Source organism: Photinus pyralis, unplaced genomic scaffold (assembly GCF_008802855.1).
Source record: "Photinus pyralis isolate 1611_PpyrPB1 unplaced genomic scaffold, Ppyr1.3 Ppyr1.4_LG1, whole genome shotgun sequence".
NCBI classification, from domain to species: Eukaryota; Metazoa; Arthropoda; class Insecta; order Coleoptera; family Lampyridae; genus Photinus; species Photinus pyralis.
In genome coordinates this window covers 49,637,338-49,656,117 of record NW_022170249.1, presented here as the reverse complement: position 1 = coordinate 49,656,117, position 18,780 = coordinate 49,637,338, and the positions used below count along the sequence as shown (strand labels likewise).

At 35.7% G+C, this 18,780-nt stretch overlaps 1 protein-coding gene across 1 annotated transcript; it reads right to left on the bottom strand.

Moving 5' to 3' along the window:
- Nucleotides 1-313: 313 nt before the first annotated feature.
- On the bottom strand, nt 314-17,549 carry LOC116179284 (glutamate--cysteine ligase). The gene is made up of 7 exons (XM_031499042.1): nt 16,850-17,549; nt 16,621-16,790; nt 8,490-8,686; nt 8,070-8,438; nt 902-1,282; nt 675-856; nt 314-622 (listed from the first exon to the last, which is right to left on the bottom strand). The coding sequence occupies exons 1-7, from the start codon at nt 17,293-17,295 to the stop codon at nt 466-468; spliced, it is 1,902 nt and encodes a 633-aa protein (XP_031354902.1). The 5' UTR covers nt 17,296-17,549; the 3' UTR covers nt 314-465.
- Nucleotides 17,550-18,780: the final 1,231 nt, after the last annotated feature.

The following is an 18,780-nucleotide window of genomic DNA, read 5'->3' as shown; positions in this document are numbered from 1 at the left end:
TACCACCAGAAACTTGACGAAAATTCTAATTGATCAATAAAAAATGTCTACAAACCACTCGGAAATTGTTAGAGGATCCATGGCGACCTTTTTTGAAGACTGAAGATCGATTGCCCTCATTCGTGGAAGAAGACAATTTCTTCTGAATGTACCAAGCAGGGTCAGATTAGATTCTTCTATTAGGAGAACTGGAATACCTCCTAAAAAATTCATATACTGGCACTGGTACCAACCTCCCATTATAAGAATACATCTATCAAATTTGATCGGTTTCAAGCACACGGGTCTATTTCCCTGCAAATAAAAAATTTAGTCAGATCATATGGGTGTATTTAAAAAAAAAGAAAAGCTACTTAAATAAGCCATACAAAAATACTGTTACTAAATACATGTCTTTTGAAATCTATGTGTCTTCGGCCTTACAACTTATCACAAAAACTGGTGCAACAATTGATTTAGAACGGACTATAAATTTTTGTAGAGGGCGCTAGGTATATTCTCTTTTGTTTTCGAGGTCGTTGTATGGCCTAACAATTCCGGACAGGACATTTCGCCTTTTTGTATCGCGTGCACTGTAGTCAAGAGGTCGTAGTTGATGCGTTCCGTCACTTTTGAGTCTTGCCTGTAATGGAAGAAAAATTGAATTGATCTTCTTGGAACGAGGCACAACGTACTTGTACTCGGGGTGGGAGGTGACAAACTTTCGTAACCAAGACGCGGTGGTCAGTATTTCGCCGGACGCGCGATGTTGTATAAATTTGAGATATTGCTGAATTGTGCAGTGAGTATCCGTGTCTACGTCCATTCCGCTTAAGTAATTGTTAATTAAAGGTATTAGTCCGGGAAATTCTCCTGCCTGTAATAAACGATGAAAAGCTGTGGAACAACGAATGAAACTCACTTTTCCGTTGATAATTTGACTAATCGTCATCGGCTCGAATGCGTCGCAACAATTCACGTACCCCTTCTTACAGCACTCGTTCGCCTCGGGCGGGCTGACTTGCGTGGTTATGTCTTTACGGAACCAAAACGTTTGGTTCAAGCACGCTCCGCGCTTTTGGGCGTTTTGCATGTTCTCGTCTACCTTACTGATGGGAATGATGAAGTTGAGTTGATACGAGAGGATCACTCGCGTTAGTAAAACGACGAAGCAGACGATCGCCGCGTTTTCAAAGTCGGTAATTTGCGCTTCGCAAGGTCTGAACTCGACTCGCCATCCGATTGTGGAGTTCGGAGGCGGCGGTTTAAATCTCATGGTTTGCCAATTTGTCGATTGAATATTCTACAAGCATAGTGTAAGCAGAGACCAACGAAAAGCTATAAGGAAGTAGCGCGAGCGTGCGTTATGGGCTGCCCTGCCTCTGGGAGTTAACACCTGAAGGTTCAGACCTGCTCGCAATACTCGCGCTACTCAATAATGAAATAGTGAGACGATCTTATGACGGACAAAATGGGTCCAAGACATGAGGACGCCATCATTGGACAGCAAGACATTGGGACGTAAAATCTTTTGGCAATTTGCATTTGGTTTCCCGTAGCGACCGCTAATTAATTTTTGCTTTGCTGCTTGCGTTCCCGTTACGGGCAATCGCTACGTCTTCCGTAATTCTGGACCAAGCCGTTTCTTCAACTGACTGATTTTGCCCAAATTTCGAGACCGTTCCGAAACCGCCGACCTTGGCCCTAGGCAAGGCTGTAATCTTCTGGTGACGCTCGATCCCGTCCGTTCCGCGAACACCACATCCCGATGACCGCCGCATGCCGCTACATTTCCGCTGGCGTGCTATGAACTCAAATGATTTGCAATTTATTTTTGGTTCCGCTAATTAAATCCAAATTTTGATTTCACTAATTCCATTGTTTAATTTTACAGTCTAACATTTTTCATTATTTGGTTTGGTTTAACAGAATCATCAAAAGTCGGTAAAAAAAAGAAGTATAGTAAACATTTAGCAAAATCCCCAGATCGTCTTTAACGTCAAATTCATTTGTTTTGTTTTTGACAGAACAGCATTTGTTTCTAGATACTAGCATTTTTTATATCCTACATGTACTATCTGGGAAATAAATCATAGATTCCTACGGCCTACGGTAGAAAAGTACTAAAGTAGGTACAAAAAGTCCGCCATCTTGTCTAAGCACTTTACGCACGCAGGCGCAAACGAAAGCAAAAAGAGGCGTGGTTTCGCTGTCAAGGTCAGCGCAGAACGCGAAAGCAAATTTTGTAAAATAAGCTCAACCGCTCTACAATCCAGCACTAATTATAAAATGGGTCAGCTAAATGCTGGACTACTGAGTGTGCCGGACTGTCGAGCACCTACTGGAATTAAAGACTTTTCCTGACCACAATTTCTCCGTGAAGAGAAAAGCGGGGGTTCCAATTAAACACCAGTTATATACCTATTGGGTATGTTTTATACAGGATGTTCCTAAATATGTACATAAGCCTGCAAACGATTCATTAATGATCTACAGGGTGTTATAATTTCACGATTACGTATAATTATAACCTAACATCCCACATAAGGTCAACCTTCGCCCACCTGTTTACTGAGTGAAATACATTTTTTAACAATTTTGATATGTAAACAATTGAGTCAAGACTGCCCTCAATTAAAATTAGTGTCACTAATATTTCTGCCTGCTGCTATCACATGGAAAGAGCGCATGCGTTACATCTGATGGATACACCACGAGCAGCTGTTACGCTGCGTCCTTCTCTTTCACACGAAACAGTACACGTTTCTCTCGCGCGTGCTACTTAAAATTGCGACAACCGTACTGTTCCGTGAAAAAGAGAAGGACGCAGCGGAACAGCTGCTAGTAGTGCAGGCGTCAAATGTAAGAAAGTTCGCATGCGCTCTTTCCATGTGATAGAAGCAGAAAGAAATATAAATTACATTAACTTTAATTAAGGGTAGTCTTGACTCTTTTGGGCAACCGATTTGCAATGTGTTTGTTTACTTATTAAGATTGCGAATAAATGTATTTCACTCGGTAAACAGAGGAGTGAAGGTTGATCTTATGTGGGATCTTGTACTATCACATATGCAAACACAAGATACAATTTCAAATGTGAATTGTCAAAACGCATAAAAATAAGAAATTGTTCAAAAATTGATTGTATAATTTACCAGTGGCACACCAAATAACTGTTCAGGGGTAGAAACAGGAACATGGCCCCTGAAAAAACATCACCCTGTAGAACATGACGAATGGTGTAAGCTCTTCTCTGTAACTGCTAAATATCTCAAAAACTGCAGGATATAAAAAAAAACTTAAAAAATCGTGAATTATAACACCCTACGTTTATATGAAACTTTAGTCATGAAACTACTACAGCATTATTAAATGTTACTAATGACATTATCTCTTCTGTCGATCAAGGTGAACTGTCAGCTCTAGTTCTGCTTGATTTTTCCAAGGCTTTTGACACAATTAACCACAAAGTACTTATAAGTATCCTTAATTACATTGGTTTCAATCCTAATGCTGCTCGATTAATCGAAAATTATCTGGAAGGTAGATTGCAACAAGTCGTACTAAATGAACATATCTCTTCACCTATTAGAATAACGTCGGGAGTACCTCAGGGTTCAGTGTTGGGACCGCTCTTGTTTTGCATATATACTAGTAATTTTCATCGCAGTGTCCATCATGTAAAATTTCACCAATATGCAGATGATGTTCAATTGCAATTCAGTTTCCCTAAATCACTTACTGCAAAGGCAATGGACCATATAAACTTAGATATTAAACGCATTGTTGCTACGTCTGAGCTACATGGACTGAATATAAACCCTCTAAAATCATCTTTTATAATTTTTGGTCCACGTAAGTTAAGAGAGGATCATATCCATAATATAGCAATTAAAATAAACGGCATGGTTCTGTCACCTAAACAGTGTGTAAAAAATTTGGGGCTGTGGATGGATTGCGATTTGCGCTTCAAACAACACATAACCGCCATTAGTCGTAGGGCGTTTTCCAACTTAAAATTAATTTTTAACCATCGACAGTCCTTGAGTTTTCATCTAAAGGTGCTCCTGTGCGAGTCACTAGTCTTATCAAATTTCAACTATTGCGACTCTGTTTATGGTCCTTGTCTTGATAGCGGTGATGTTGCTAGGATACAGAAAATGCAAAATTCCTGCCTTCGGTTAATTTTTGGGGTAAAAAAATATGAAAGCATATCTCACAAGTTAAAAGAGATCAGTTGGTTGAATATGACGAACAGGAGATACCTTCACTCTGCCTCTTTATATCATAGTGTCATTAGCAACCGCACGCCTAAGTACCTATACGAGAAAATCAAATTTAGCTCTAACAGTAGATATTACAAATTGATTACTCCACCTCTCCATCGAACCAAATTTTTCGAACGTTCATATGCTTACAATGTTGCGAAAATTTATAATCTTCTACCGACTAATATTAAAATGCTGGGGATGAGTTCATTTAAAAGGAAAATTTTCAAAATCACATTAGACAGACAGAACATGAGTCTTTAATCATTCTTAAATGTTAATGTCATTCTATTTATACAAATTCGATGTCATCTCATCTCATTTTCGATCTCGCTTTGTACACATATTCATTCAACATCTACATTTAATTTCAATACTCTGCGTACTTGTTACTTTATGGTTATTTAGCATAATGCAAAACGATTTTCATTTATCTTTCCATCCATTTATGATTATTTTCCGCTAGCGTTATCTTTTAGTAATCGAATCGAAAGGGGTTAAGTGGAAGAGCAGATGTTCGGCATCTTCGTGCCAAAGCATCTGAACTTCGCCTCATTAGTTTAACGGGTAGAATTTGTGTTCCGTTTATTTAAAATCATCTTTAGGTTTCAACAACTGATGTTACTCGTTATATTATGTTATCAAAAATCTCTAAACCTTCCCCATTTTTGATAACATAATATATTTCAACCCCATTTCGAGGAACGATGGATCAACTCAAAAAAAAAAAAAAAAAAAGTACTCGTTATCTAATAAAGACACTATTATTATTATTATTATATTATTATTATTAAATAAGCCAAAAAATTAGCCCCTTCTGTATACCTCATGATATTTAGGAACATCCTGTATACGAAAATTAAAAAAAATTCGTAAACCTGTTTTGCTTGCATTGCAAAATGCAATTTATTTTATGAAGGATTACAGTGGTCTTAAAATTTAAAAAAAATGAAAAAAAGGTTTTCGCCTAAGACGAGTAGCTTTAGCGCATTTTTCATGCATTGATCAGTATTTTTTTCTATACTAGAAACATAAATATACGAAAATTGTGTATGCGCAGTGCGTACGTCTGATTTTAACAATATGCGATATGCTTGCCTTTACTAAAAGCATCTGTGGTTAAAATTTCGAAAAAATCTCGATAAATAAAAAATTGACAGTGCGCATGTCAATCGTCAACATTTTTCTTGATTCGCGTGCCAGAGCTATAAGCTACCGAATGCAGGAAGGAACTAAATATGTATATTGAAAACTGTAAGAGTAATTAAGCCCTCGGAGAAAGTGGTCATAATAGCGCCATCCAACATGGGTTAGAAAATGCGCTAAAAAACTGGGACAATTCAAAAAAGGGGCACTAGTTCCACATATCACCACAAACAGGGCTGTGGTGAGTCACGTTGTAGACTACACAGCTTAGCAGAACTTCATTTTTCTCTGTCTTTGGAACCAAACCAAAATTTTCAATAATTAGTAAAGCAATGCTTTTGTAACCAAGAAACAAAAAATCAGTTGACTTTTTTGACAGTTCAAGTTTGGAAACAACGCTTGAAACCTTATGAACAGAGCATTTTGTAATCAACTGATCTTGGATTTCTAAAAGAAAACGATTTTGATTTAAGAACAAATCCAAAATGCGTTTTTTAAAAATTATTTATAATAATAATAAATTGTCTTTTATTGGATAGTGTATAAAATATATATAAAACATAATAGAAGGAAAAACAAATCATAATTTTGACACCAGCAGTTCAGTGGGGTTTTGTGGACTATTTCGAGTCAAAAATGAAACAAAACGAATTAAGAACCCGTAATATTGGCAATTTACAAAAACATTTTGTTATAAAGATTCAACCTGTTTAAAATCATAAAGTTATTTTTTGAACAATTTTATTGGGGAAAATACCAAACTCAATTGGTTGATAGCAAAGATATGGCCCGCTTGACGACCAGTATATTTTTGCTCATTAAAAAAAATGTCAAAATCTTTATTTATGCATTGATTTTGTCAAAAAACGACCAATATTACCTCAATGTCCAAGACAAGAAATTTTGTACATTTGTTTTACAAAATGAGGTGGGGGTGGGTCTTATGTCGACCTTATCTGCAGTGCAGTGGGTAAATAGTCTCCTCTCATGCTTTTGAACCAAGCGAGATTTTTTGTTCGGATCAAAATTAGGTGAAATGATGAGAATCTAATGATAAAAAAATCAAAGGTGGCGACAGTATTTGATTGACAAGTGCCACCATTTAGGCTGTGAAATAGGATCAAAATTTTGTACTTTTCTCGTCTTGGGTCATTTTTCGGCAATTTCGTTCGGGCGTAGTTAAATTCATGGTATGTATTAATAGAGCACGACAAAGGTAGAAACTTGCTCTTCATCAAAATTTGGAAAATTTTACGCTCTTTTAAAGAACCCCAAAATATACAGGGTGTAGCACCTAAGATCCCTCGGATCATAATTCCGGATCATAATTCCTTTACCATAAAAGATACCAAAAAAAGTGGTATAGCAAAATTGAACACAATTACCGTAGTCATATTTCTAAACAATTTTTGATCACCAGGGGGGGCGTGCTGTATTCCAGAATCCAGTGGCAGTTAAATGGAACACCCCATTTTTTATTACTGATTTAGAATGTACTTGAAAAATACTTATTTTTTTATATAACATATTATATCCCTAACTTTAACGATTTCGCAGTTATAACCTTTTTTCGTCAAAATTTGACAGTTTTTCGAAATTTTTTTTAGAAGAAACTAAATAAATACTACATCAACCTTTTCTGCTTGAGTTTGAGACATTTTTGCTACGTTGATTAAAAACAATCATACACTGCCGACACTTTACTGTTAATTGTGAGAATTGAACCTCTTTTGTTTCATCATGGCACACATGGAAAATAAGGTTTTTTTTTACAAATTGGCGTTTCGACTGGTTTTTCTCTGAAATTTTCTTATGGAATGTGTGGTTTTCTTTGTATCAGTAGACAATTTGTAGTTATGGCTACCCAGAGGTGCCTCAATTCAAAAATTAGCCGCCTGCGCGATTTAATTTCTGTAAAAAAAAAGTTCGAAGAACTGTCAAATTTTGACGAAAAAAGGTTATAACAGCGAAATAGTTAAAGTTAGGGGTATAATATGTTATTTAAATAAATAAGTATTTTTCAAGTACATTCCAAATCAGTAATAAAATATGGGGCGTTCCATCTAAAAAAATGCAAGTTTGATACGCCGCTGGAATACAGCACGCCCCTGGTGATCAAAAATATTTTAGAAATATGGCGACGGTGATTGTGTACAATTTTGCTACAAGACTTTTTTCGGTATCTTTTATGGTACAGGAATTATGATCCAAGGGATCTTAGGTGCTTCTGAGTTGGACCTACACCTTGTATAGGGTGGTCTGTATGAAAAAATGTAGTTTATAGTCATATTAAAAAACCAAACACCCTGTATCAATACTGTGTATTGCAATGGACTCTACATAAAAAAGTGCTCTAAAAATGATTTTGCCAAAATACTAAGAAAGTGATTAGATTAGAGATGGATTCTGTTTGCGCTATTGAATTTCTCTTTAAAATTGAGCTCCAGACACCTAGATCACTTTATCTCTTAAAATAAGCTGTATTTCCATAAGGAAGTGTCCAATTTGGACCACCCTGTACAACTGAAGCAGTAGAAAGGTATCCTTAATTGTTGTATACAATTATAAATCAAAGAAAAATTATACTTCCTATTCGTGATTCATTTGTAGCTGAAATTTTTGCAGCAGTCACTTGTCTCACTATTCCATTGTCTCTTATAAATAACATGACCTTACCTCAAAGTGATCCGTGTCCTGCTCATCATCTTGGTTCACCCTCTCCGAGAAGAGCGAGACCGTATCACGTATAAATAAGTGAGCGATGTGTTGGGCCAACAAATGATCGATGTCGTTCGCCCTCAATTTATCATAAATAGCTCTATCGTAAACTAGAGGAACGTCATTATATTTTTCACTAGATTCCGATAAGTACGAGTCAATCGAGTCGTAACGAGACTTATTAATCACAAACTTATTTTCCTTTAACGGTTTCAATCCTCGCTCTTCTTCGGTTCGACAATCGACGGAACCCGAAATGATGTTCCAGCGGCAGTCGACTTCCGTCAAAAATCCGCGATATATTGGCGCGGCCGCTGTGAGGGCCAGCTGGAATTCTTCGTATTACAACGTAAGTTTCGCATTATACTGTAGATTTACCATAATGGGGCATAACGGTGTCAGCTGATCGTACAGGGTCCGCGCCTCTCTAATGTTACAGGCTTGGAATGTTAATTGCAGACAGCAGCAGCCCATACCGAAACCCATCGCGTCTAGGTAGACGTGGTCGGGTTTCGCAGCCTTGCTGTGTAAATGCGAATCGTCGACTGGTATTTCTGTGTTCACATCTCTATATACTACAACAAAGTTATTTTATAAGCCGTCGGCCCGCAGGTCAAGCACTGAATAAGAATCTGAATAGAAACACGTCACATGGTTTGCAGTAGCAAAGTATAATTTAACTCAGTGAGTTGAATCCACACAAATTCTGTTATTGTCACATTTTCAAAGGAGAAGGTAGAGAAAGAAAGAAAGGAAGAGAAAGAGAGAGAGCGAGAGAGAGAGAGATGAGCGTCTCTCTCTCTCTCTCTCTCTTCCTTTCTTTCTCATTAAGACTGTAATGAGAATCAAGAATCTTTGTGTAAAATTGGCTCACACAAGCGTCCTTCCACACCACAAATATTGATTACGTCAGGTACACTTCAATTTGAATACACAGATTTGAAGAGCACATACACAATGTGTTTTATTCTCGTTGAGGAGGACTGAACTACTTTAGGTTGTCAAATTGCTCTGCTTCTATCAGGCTGTTAGTCGTCAGTGTAATTACTAATTAAAAAATTATCGCCCGGAGGTATAAGACTAAATTAATGTGGTTTACCAAAAGAATGAATAGTAGTGGTCCAATTACACTTCCTTGTGCGATTTCCATGGTAGTATAGCTTGATTCTCTTACGTCTGCTTCTCCTTATACTACAACTTTCTGGTTACAGTTCCGCAAAAAATGACTCAATCCAATTATGAGTCCTAACTCTAATACCATACCTTAACAGCTTAGCCAACTAGGTCACTGACCTTAGAAAGGTCTAGGAATATTCCCAGTGCTGCATTGCTAAAAAAAGGTACGGCGCCGTTGCTGCGCCCCAAAACTTTTTTTTTCAAAAAGCCCGTCCGTCATTTTTCGTTCTGTACAGGGTGTTTTTTTGGGAGCTTTAGTTAAAAGTTTCTGGGAAAGTAAAATAGGTAGGTTTTTGAAAATTTGTACTCAGGAGTTACTCTGAAGGCCGAATCGATGTAAAATATTTTCAAAATGGCCGCACTTCCGGAAACACCGGAAGTAGATAGTAACTTCGTCATTTTAAATGGCTAACCCCTATTTTTTATTGCATTTTTGGATTCTACGTGAAATTTCACTTCTTTTGATACCCATATGTCGATATCTACCATTTATGGTTTTTAAGTTATTTTGACTTTAAGAAAAAAAATGGCGGATGCAGATGGTACCTTGATAATTGATTACTTGCAAACGGTTGTAGTCATGGCAACCTATTTTTATCAGTGCATAGAGAATGAATAGGGCTTTCTTTTAGTGCACTTAAAAAAAAGTTAAGTTGCGTACGACCGCCCCTATGGATATCCAAATTTATGAAACTTCAAAGACTAAAAACTCAGTTTTTTTTTAATGGAATGACCATGTTCTTACTATTCCATGAGATAGAGAATCGAAATGGGCATATTTTGACAATACATGTTCCTATAGCTATCTTTAACAGTTTCTGACTTATTCCCATTTTATTGAATTGACACTATTTTTTTTCGGATTTTCTTTTTAGTAGTCGGCCATGATTCTATAACAATTGAATTTTAAACAAATCTAGTGACACTAATCCATCACCCACTGTTATAGGTTAACATAAGTTTTTCAAAAATCGAAAAATGACTCGCAGTGGTTTCACCTATTTTGGAATTTAATTGTTATTTATGGTGAAATGGGCAGAATCGCGGCGCGTGCTTTCCGTACATTCATTCGAAAACTAGAACGAAATTGTATGAATTTTTGAAATTTTGTACCCCTAATGCACTACAAACCGTTGAAGCACAAGTTATACAAAGCTCTACAAGAGAATATTTAAGAAAATGAATTGAATTGCAAATGCAAGATTAACAAAATAAATTCAATGCAAAATATAAAAAACTTTGTTGAAACATTTTTGGTATGGAATTGTTGCTAGAACAGATATCGCATTACCTCTCTTAATTTCCAGACTTATACGTTGTTTAAGAAATTCAGTTGAACGACTCTGTTTAGATTTTTCAAAAATTTTCTGTCCTATATCCTTATTAAATGAGTTATTTATTAATGAATTATTTAGACTAGAACTAGAATCAGTGGTATTAAAGAATCCATTCCTTGATTTGTTTAAAATTCGATTGTTATAAAATCATGGCCAACTACTAAAAAGAAAATGCGAAAAAAAATGGCATCAATTCCGAGATCAATTCAATGAAATGCGAATAAATCAGAAACTGTTAAAGATAGCTATAGGAACATGTAATATCAAAATATGCCAATTTCGATTCTCTATCTCATGCAATATTAAGAACATGGTCATTCCATTTAAAAAAACTGAGTTTATAGACTTTGAAGTTTCTTAAATTTGGATCTCCATAGGTGCGGTTGTACGCAACTTAACTTTGTTTTAAGTACAGTAAAAGAAAGCCCTATTCATTCTCTATGCACTGATAAAAATGGGTTGCCATGACTATAACCGTTTTCAAGTAATCAATTATCAAGGTACCATCTGCATCCGCCATTTTTTTTCTTAAAGTCAAAATAACTTAAAAACCATAAATGGCAGATATGACATATGGGTATCAAAAGAACTGAAATTTCACGTAGAATCCAAAAATGCAATAAAAAATAGGGGTTGCCATTTAAAATAACGAAGTTACTATCTACTTCCGGTGTTTCCGGAAGTGCGGCCATTTTGAAAATATTTTACATCGATTCGGCCTTCAGAGTAACTCCTAAGTACAAATTTTCAAAATCCTACCTATTTTACTTTCCCAGAAACTTTTAACTAAAGCTCCCAAAAAAACACCCTGTATACCTAATGCACATGTACAGTCTTTGACAAAAATAATGATCGCTGAATAGGTAAATCCTACAGCATACTCAATCAATGTTGGTTGTTCTGCAGAGTTTACCTACTAGGCGATCATTACTTTTGTCAATGACCGTACATAAATTTTCTTGAAGTCTCAGGATAGGTTTTTTCAACAATATTATTAAGAGCTTTTAAACGCTCTTAAGAAGTTAATAACTCAAAAGCCACACTGAAAAAAATGATTCAAATAAACAGTTTAATTAACACTATCTTAATTGTGATTAGTATATTTTTTATTAGAGCCAAATGACTTGATTAATTGTAGGTAGGGTTGCCATCCGTCCGGGTTTCCCCGGATTTGTCCTAGTTTAGGGGGCGTCCGGGCGGGGTTTCATTGGTAGTCCGGGTTTTAGGCTACTGAGATATCTATGAGTTTCTGTCAAAACAAGATAAACTTTTAAGGCGCCAATCAGCTTTGGTTACACCGAATCGTCATTAAACTTGGAGTTATTGAAAATTGCCTGGTAGGTGCTTTTTTTTGCATTCCTGCTCATAATGCCAACGTTGAAAGAATATTTTCACTAGTGGCATAACAGTGGACCAAAGAAAGGAATTTTTCCAATACCTACATTGTTTTATTGAATTTAATCCCTAATTTTTTTACATTAACAGGTAATTTTAATCCCTAGAGATTAAAAAAATTTTAATCCCTCATTTTTGTTTTCTTGTAAACAATTCATGGAAAAATGGATTTAAATCGATCGGTATTGTAAAAAATAGTATAATCAACACTGGATTAAACTAGTTTTTGTTCCCTTAAAAATATTTAAAAAAATATTAAATTTCAACCATTCTCTCAGGAACAAAAACTCTTTTTAATCCCTTGTTCCTTTATACTATTATTTGAAACAGTCTAGTCAGTGATAAAAATAAAGTAGAATTTCAAAGACTATTTCTTTAGACAATATTTTTTATAAAATTCAGTTGATATGTTCGGATTTATAATCCCTAAATCCGGGGTTTTCACGCTTCCTGTCCTAGTTGGCAGAGTTTTGAGATGGCAACCCTAATTGTAGGGAAACAAACAAAAATTCTAGCGCAATTGATTCGTTTTTAATTCAAGAAAGACGCAGTCAGTCATTGTATTTTCGCACATCTGTACGTGTTGTAAAACTTAACTTGTGTATGTACAGGGCAGCCAAATAAGAATGCTAGGTACTGTATCTGGGAACCTGTCCTTCGCAGAGGCTTGCGGTAACAATAGTTATTACTAAAACGGCCACGAGAAAAACCTGGAAAATATTTTTAAGTTTCTGCAATGGCCGCTAGGGGGCGTAACTGCAATCTGGAATCTACACAAGTGATGTTTCTGTGAATTCCGCTATATTAACCTAACAAAAAAATGTCCGGTCTTTGAAGTCAATTTCTTATCCTTTACCGTTACTAAGCTTCATATTAACCGTATTAACTCGACACATTTAGCGTAATTATACGCGAAATGTATGGCTAATATTTAAATAATAAAGACAAACATGCAGGATAATGATGTCAAATGAGGCATCCATCTGCAATTAATACTGTAGCTATTTACCACGAATTACTTAATATTCACTATTAATAAACAGCTACAATGACACACTATAATCACACCATTGAATATAGAATATACCGGGTGGTGCCTAGAGCGACGCAGCATACGGATTTCAATGGTAATTTCTTTATAGTCAATTACTAGCTCCCCTAATTATTTTAGAGCAAAAGTCTAAATAAGTTTTTTTAGAGAAAGAAACAGTGAATATATATTTACCAACAATAAACATTTTTCTCAGTGCATGAAAGTTACTATTGGAGTATAAATAACAATCAACTACCTAGATACGGCAAGAGACTTTTATAGGCTCTTGGAGGACGTTGAGAGCTCGGAAAAATTGATGATTGTTAGTTTCAACAGGACGGTGCACCCGCGCACAACGGCCTAATCGTGCGAGAATGCCTATCGGAAAAATTGCCTGGAAAAAGGAAAATTTGCTCAATAGGTATTCTCACACGATTATTTTTTTTGTATCTGTGCAATTAACATAAAAAAAACAAAAACGTAATCGGCAAATTTCTAGACCTTATAAATCCTTTCAAAATTTTTTTGGGCTTTTATAATAATATCTATTTCTTTAACAATTGTTTTACAATTATAGAAGCGTCAGGTACAATACATATCACAGATTAAATAGGATCAAATAAATTATGGGACTCTTGTATAAATTCCTTAATACTGTAAAATGCCCTCTTTTGTAAGGAACACTTGACTAGTTTTTAAAATTTTTGTATTCCACTTGTCGTAATATTTAATAGATTAATAGATAGATTAAATAACTTAGTTCCCATATAATAGGGAGATTTTACATACATTTCCCGCCTGTAGTAGGTGCTTAAAAAAATTGGTAGTTTGTCCACTGTATCTCTCAATATAATCAAAGTAACATAATTTGTCTTCTTTCTACCAGCAATTAAGGACTGTCAAAGCCTACTAGGACTTTCCAGAGCCTTCTAGCACATCCTTAAGTGTTTTATAACCTCTATAATAACTGCCAAATCCAAAAAATATACGAAATACACTTAAAGATAGTAATAATGTAACGAAGCACTGGATTTCCGGATTGAAGTTAGCAGTTTTAAAGATCCCTGTAGATGAACACCCGGTATCTAGAAGCGTTTTAAGTGTAATTAATCCGCCGTTTGCCACCGTTCCCGTCAAGATATTTCAATTATTTTTGTTGCATCCGAGAGCCGACCCGAGATATTCCACTTAACAATGAGCCTTACTGGACCGATTTTAGAAATTTTAATCCGCCCAATTAAGTAAGTGCAATTAACAGTAGCTAAATAAATGTGTGGCAGTAAACAGCATCCGATCAAGTCGTGAGGGGTTTCAAAAAAAAGCGCTCTTATTTCATTTGAATTTTAAGACCAATTACAGATTTTTATGACGTCAGCAGGCCGCACGACTTAAAGAAGTGATTTTTGGACTTCTGTGAGTGAACCATCAAACAGTTTTTGAAATTTAAAAACTGATCTTTGTAACCGTGAAATAATCGGTATATTCCAAAAACACAGAGAGCTTTAAGAGTGGAGTGAATAATTTTGCCATGGTTACAATGTATCAGGAGAAATATTCTGAAAGAGAAGTAGATATAGATACAAATACATTTATTAGAAAATCGAGAACAACAATAAATAATGATTGATATTTTGAAACAAATCCAAGGGCATCTATTAGAATGGCTGCTAACGAGTACCAGTGCAGTGTAGGAGGAGTACATGCAATTTTAAAAAGGACTAAATACAGAGCATTTAAACTCAAACATTGTCATCTTGGAGACCATGAAACATGCCTCGAGTTTTGCTATTTGTTTGCTATCTGGACAGATGAATCAAATTTTTCAAATAATGGCATGTTTAATGCATCATCATTGAAGTACCGAGCACCATATAATTGTACATGAGGGAGAATTTAAAAGAAAAATTTAGTGTCAACTTTTGGTGTGCTATTTGGAAAGATAAAATATTTTTTCATATGTATGAAGATACTCTCACAGCTGATCAGTATTTACAACTTATAAAAGACGGGTTTTCAAATATGATAGATGATGTGCCGGTAAATGTTGTAAGAGATTTATATTATCAACAAGATGGTGCACCTGCCCACAATGCGCAAAACTGGTACTTAACAGCCCTATTTCATGGCCAGCCAGGTCGCCGGATTTGAATCGTTTAGATTTTATTATGGGGCTATGTAAAGAATACAATTAACATGATTGTATATCTAGATTTACAGCATATAAAATGTTTTAAATACCATTGATGACCGGACTTTAAGATCAGTAAAAAGGAATTTTTTCCTAAGAATACAGTTATGTATTGACGAAAATGGAGGACAATTTGAGCAGTACATATTTGTAAATTTAGGTATTTTTTCTGTTTTGTTTCAAAGTAATTGTTTTTCACATTCATTTATATCATCCATGGCACACTTATTTTAGCTAATAAAACTGATATAAATCCAAATAGATTTTTCTCGTAAAAATTGTTATCTAAGGGTATGCATTTTTCTTCTCTATCAAACAAGGAAATAAAAAATATAGTTCCATTTAAAATAACAATATTGGTATCCACAGTTTGTGAACCACTGGTTGGAAAAATTTTTTTGTGCTGATTAAAAATACCGTAAAATGGAAATTGTTTGCTAATCTAACCAAATAACTCTTATAGTTCTCGAAATAGCAATAATGAACAAAATAAAATGAACACTCTGTAGTTTTTTTTTGTTATAAAATTTTATTTTTTATGTTGATTTTTCATGAGAAATTTGCCATAATCGCAGTAACAAAAATGTCTAAGTAATGAAAATAAAAAATTAAACTTAAAAAGTATATTCTTGGTAATAAGCGAAATCAAACGCTATCTAGTGGATGGTTTTAAAAGACCCGAGGAAAGAGCCCTAAATCTACTGCAGGAGATCTTAGGAATCACTTGAAATTTGTAAGTAATTTTAAATAATAAAACACCTTTATTTCCAAGTAATAATCCATAACTGAATACCCGGACCACAATGATGACATAAAAATGGCAACATCTATTTTACATACCTTTAACATAACTTACACAGTGTTGCCAATATAGAAAATTAGTGAATGGTTAAAATGGCAAAAAAAGCAAGAGTAGGTATGACTTTCAAGTAAGCGACCGCTGTGACTTTACAAACAAGCTTATTTTTTTTAAATAATTAAGGATGTTTTAATTGATTTTAAATAGTGCTCTGCCATACTCCCTCATTACTACCCAAATTAGACCATTGAATATAATTAGTTATTTTTCTAAATTAAAAACACCAATATAAAATGTTTGTCTCGATATTTATGCAGAAACCTATTCCTATTCATACTTGATCTAGTCTTTTCTATTCTTAATAAAAACAGATCAAATTATCTCACAATGTACCGCACCTCTAAATGTACCATTAGCATAGTAAATTAAAAACACTGTATCCATTTTTTCAGGCAAACTAAACTATAATTTTCAATTAGTACTTTTGCTACCGACCCATTTTGTACAAAAACACCAGCCACCATTTCTCCTTTCTCATTGACTTTCTATTCAGGTTCTTATTCAACAATTCCGAGACTTACCCGGTAAATTAACGCATACTTTTTCACCTCTACGCTCCCTTATATTCCGTGATAGATTCTTAAAGCGGGGGTGCGGAAAAATGGCATCATCGGGAAAAAATAGAGACCTCGTCGCACCTTCACTCGGCGTAGGTGTCGTCTCTGGATCGGTGAAATCCCGGCATCCTAATCTTAAAAAAATTGCAATATCATCATAACACCACAATTAATCGTCTTACATAATACTCACCTTGGAAAATTAGTCATAGATAAAATCACCTCGCCGGGCTTTAATAATTGGGTTACCTCCTCCCTTCGATACCTCATGTTGGCTTCGACGATATTAAAGTGGGCCAACAGACCTCCGTAAGGTTTACCGGGGGTCCCCTCGATCATGTAACCGCCATACTCGGGCCTCCACAGCGACTTAACACCTTGCGGATCGGCCGACTCTTTCTCGTTGAGTATGGCGAGAATTTCGTGACTACGTAAACTCAATTTGGCCGTCTTTTTCTCGTGATCAAATTTAACGATAATGTATTCCACCTCGTCGCCCCATTTTAAAATGTCACCCTGTCTGTCTCTTAGACGTTTGTATAAATTAATAAATTGAATGACTCCGTGTTGTCTGACATGCTCGGCTTGGTTCTTAGTCTCGGCCCACGAGAGCGGGCTGCCTTCAGTCAAAAGTCCCATTTAAATTGATTTTTTGTACTTACAGAATGCGTTTTTTGTTATCAATTTACAATGCACGTGCGACAAGCAGCGGTCGATGAATTACACAATGTGACGACTGTTCGTTTTTCTTATCTAATCTTCTACCGCAATGTTAGACAAATTAATAAGCACAATAATTAGTTATTTATCAAATGTGTGAGAACTGAGAAATAATTAGATTTGACATTTAAAATTTAAATTTGACGGCATTGGTTGTGGTTACGCTATACCTGCTACAGAGGTCTAACCTGTAACCAGATATACTTGTACTGTCTACGCTGCCGCTTGCGGCAGATTTATACCGGGAGGATATCCTTGAACGTGACACAACCAGCGCGCTTGCGCATTCATTCATAACGACTTCCGTAATCACAGTTGTGGTATTCACGAGCGCTCGTAAAATAATTTTTTTGTGCTTTCAAATTACCACCTTTATCCTTGCACGTATTGTACATTGTTGTCCTCACTCCTCTGCCACCTCGTGTCGTTTCCCTCAACCCTCTACTACTGATTGTTCTCACATTTGCTAGGTATTCTCTCCCGACTTTTACTGTCAGCTCATCCCATCTCAGGTCGTTTCCCGTCTTCGATGTCCTCTACACTGTCCCCTCCTACTTTTTCTTGTGCTCCCCCACCCTCTATGTTCTCTCTTTCACGCTCTTGCTCTCTTCCATGCTTTCTTCTGACCTCTACTGTTATTTTACCAACTCACCTTCCCTTCAGAAAGATTTCTGCAATGTAATCCCAAAAAAGAGTTATATTTTTAAGAAACTTTAAACTGGGCAACTTTCTATGAAATTAGGGCATAATAGTCACAGAGTTTTTCACTTTACCTGTAGCCCGCAAACCAACGGAGACTAGGATAACTGGAAAACCCGAGGCCGCTCAGAATGAGTTTTCAAACCATGATGGATATCGGAGTATCACAACCTTCCGAGAGTACTTGGGCATCATCGCTACATCTTGTGCCGAACGAATGGAGATCATTCGAAAACTGCCGCGCCGAATAGTCCTGTAGTCCCCTAAAATGCTCTTTCCAGATAATTATTCCAGTATTTTGCCGAAAGGATTGTGCCTTTTCCAAATTTCCGTATCCTTCCAAGAGTTTTTACACATTTTCCACAACTTTATACGCACTCATTCAAGAATTCTAAATCTTCATAATTGTATAATTTTAAATGTTAATAGTTACTGAATTTATTGCGTCTTCAAGTTACCCAAGTAAGTAAATTAATCTTTGTGAAGTTAATTTGTTATTGTTCTTACAGTTTATCTACTCTGATGAAGAACTAATTTAGTCCGAAATATTAGTACATAAAAATGAGTTAAATCATATAATGCAGTTTTGATCTTTAACCAGGAAAAAATCCACAAATTTAAAATCTTTAAAAGCGTTAAACCCTTTCCCAAATTAAAACCTAAATTTCTTTCGAGAGTAATTCCTAGAAGTGACTACGCACTCTA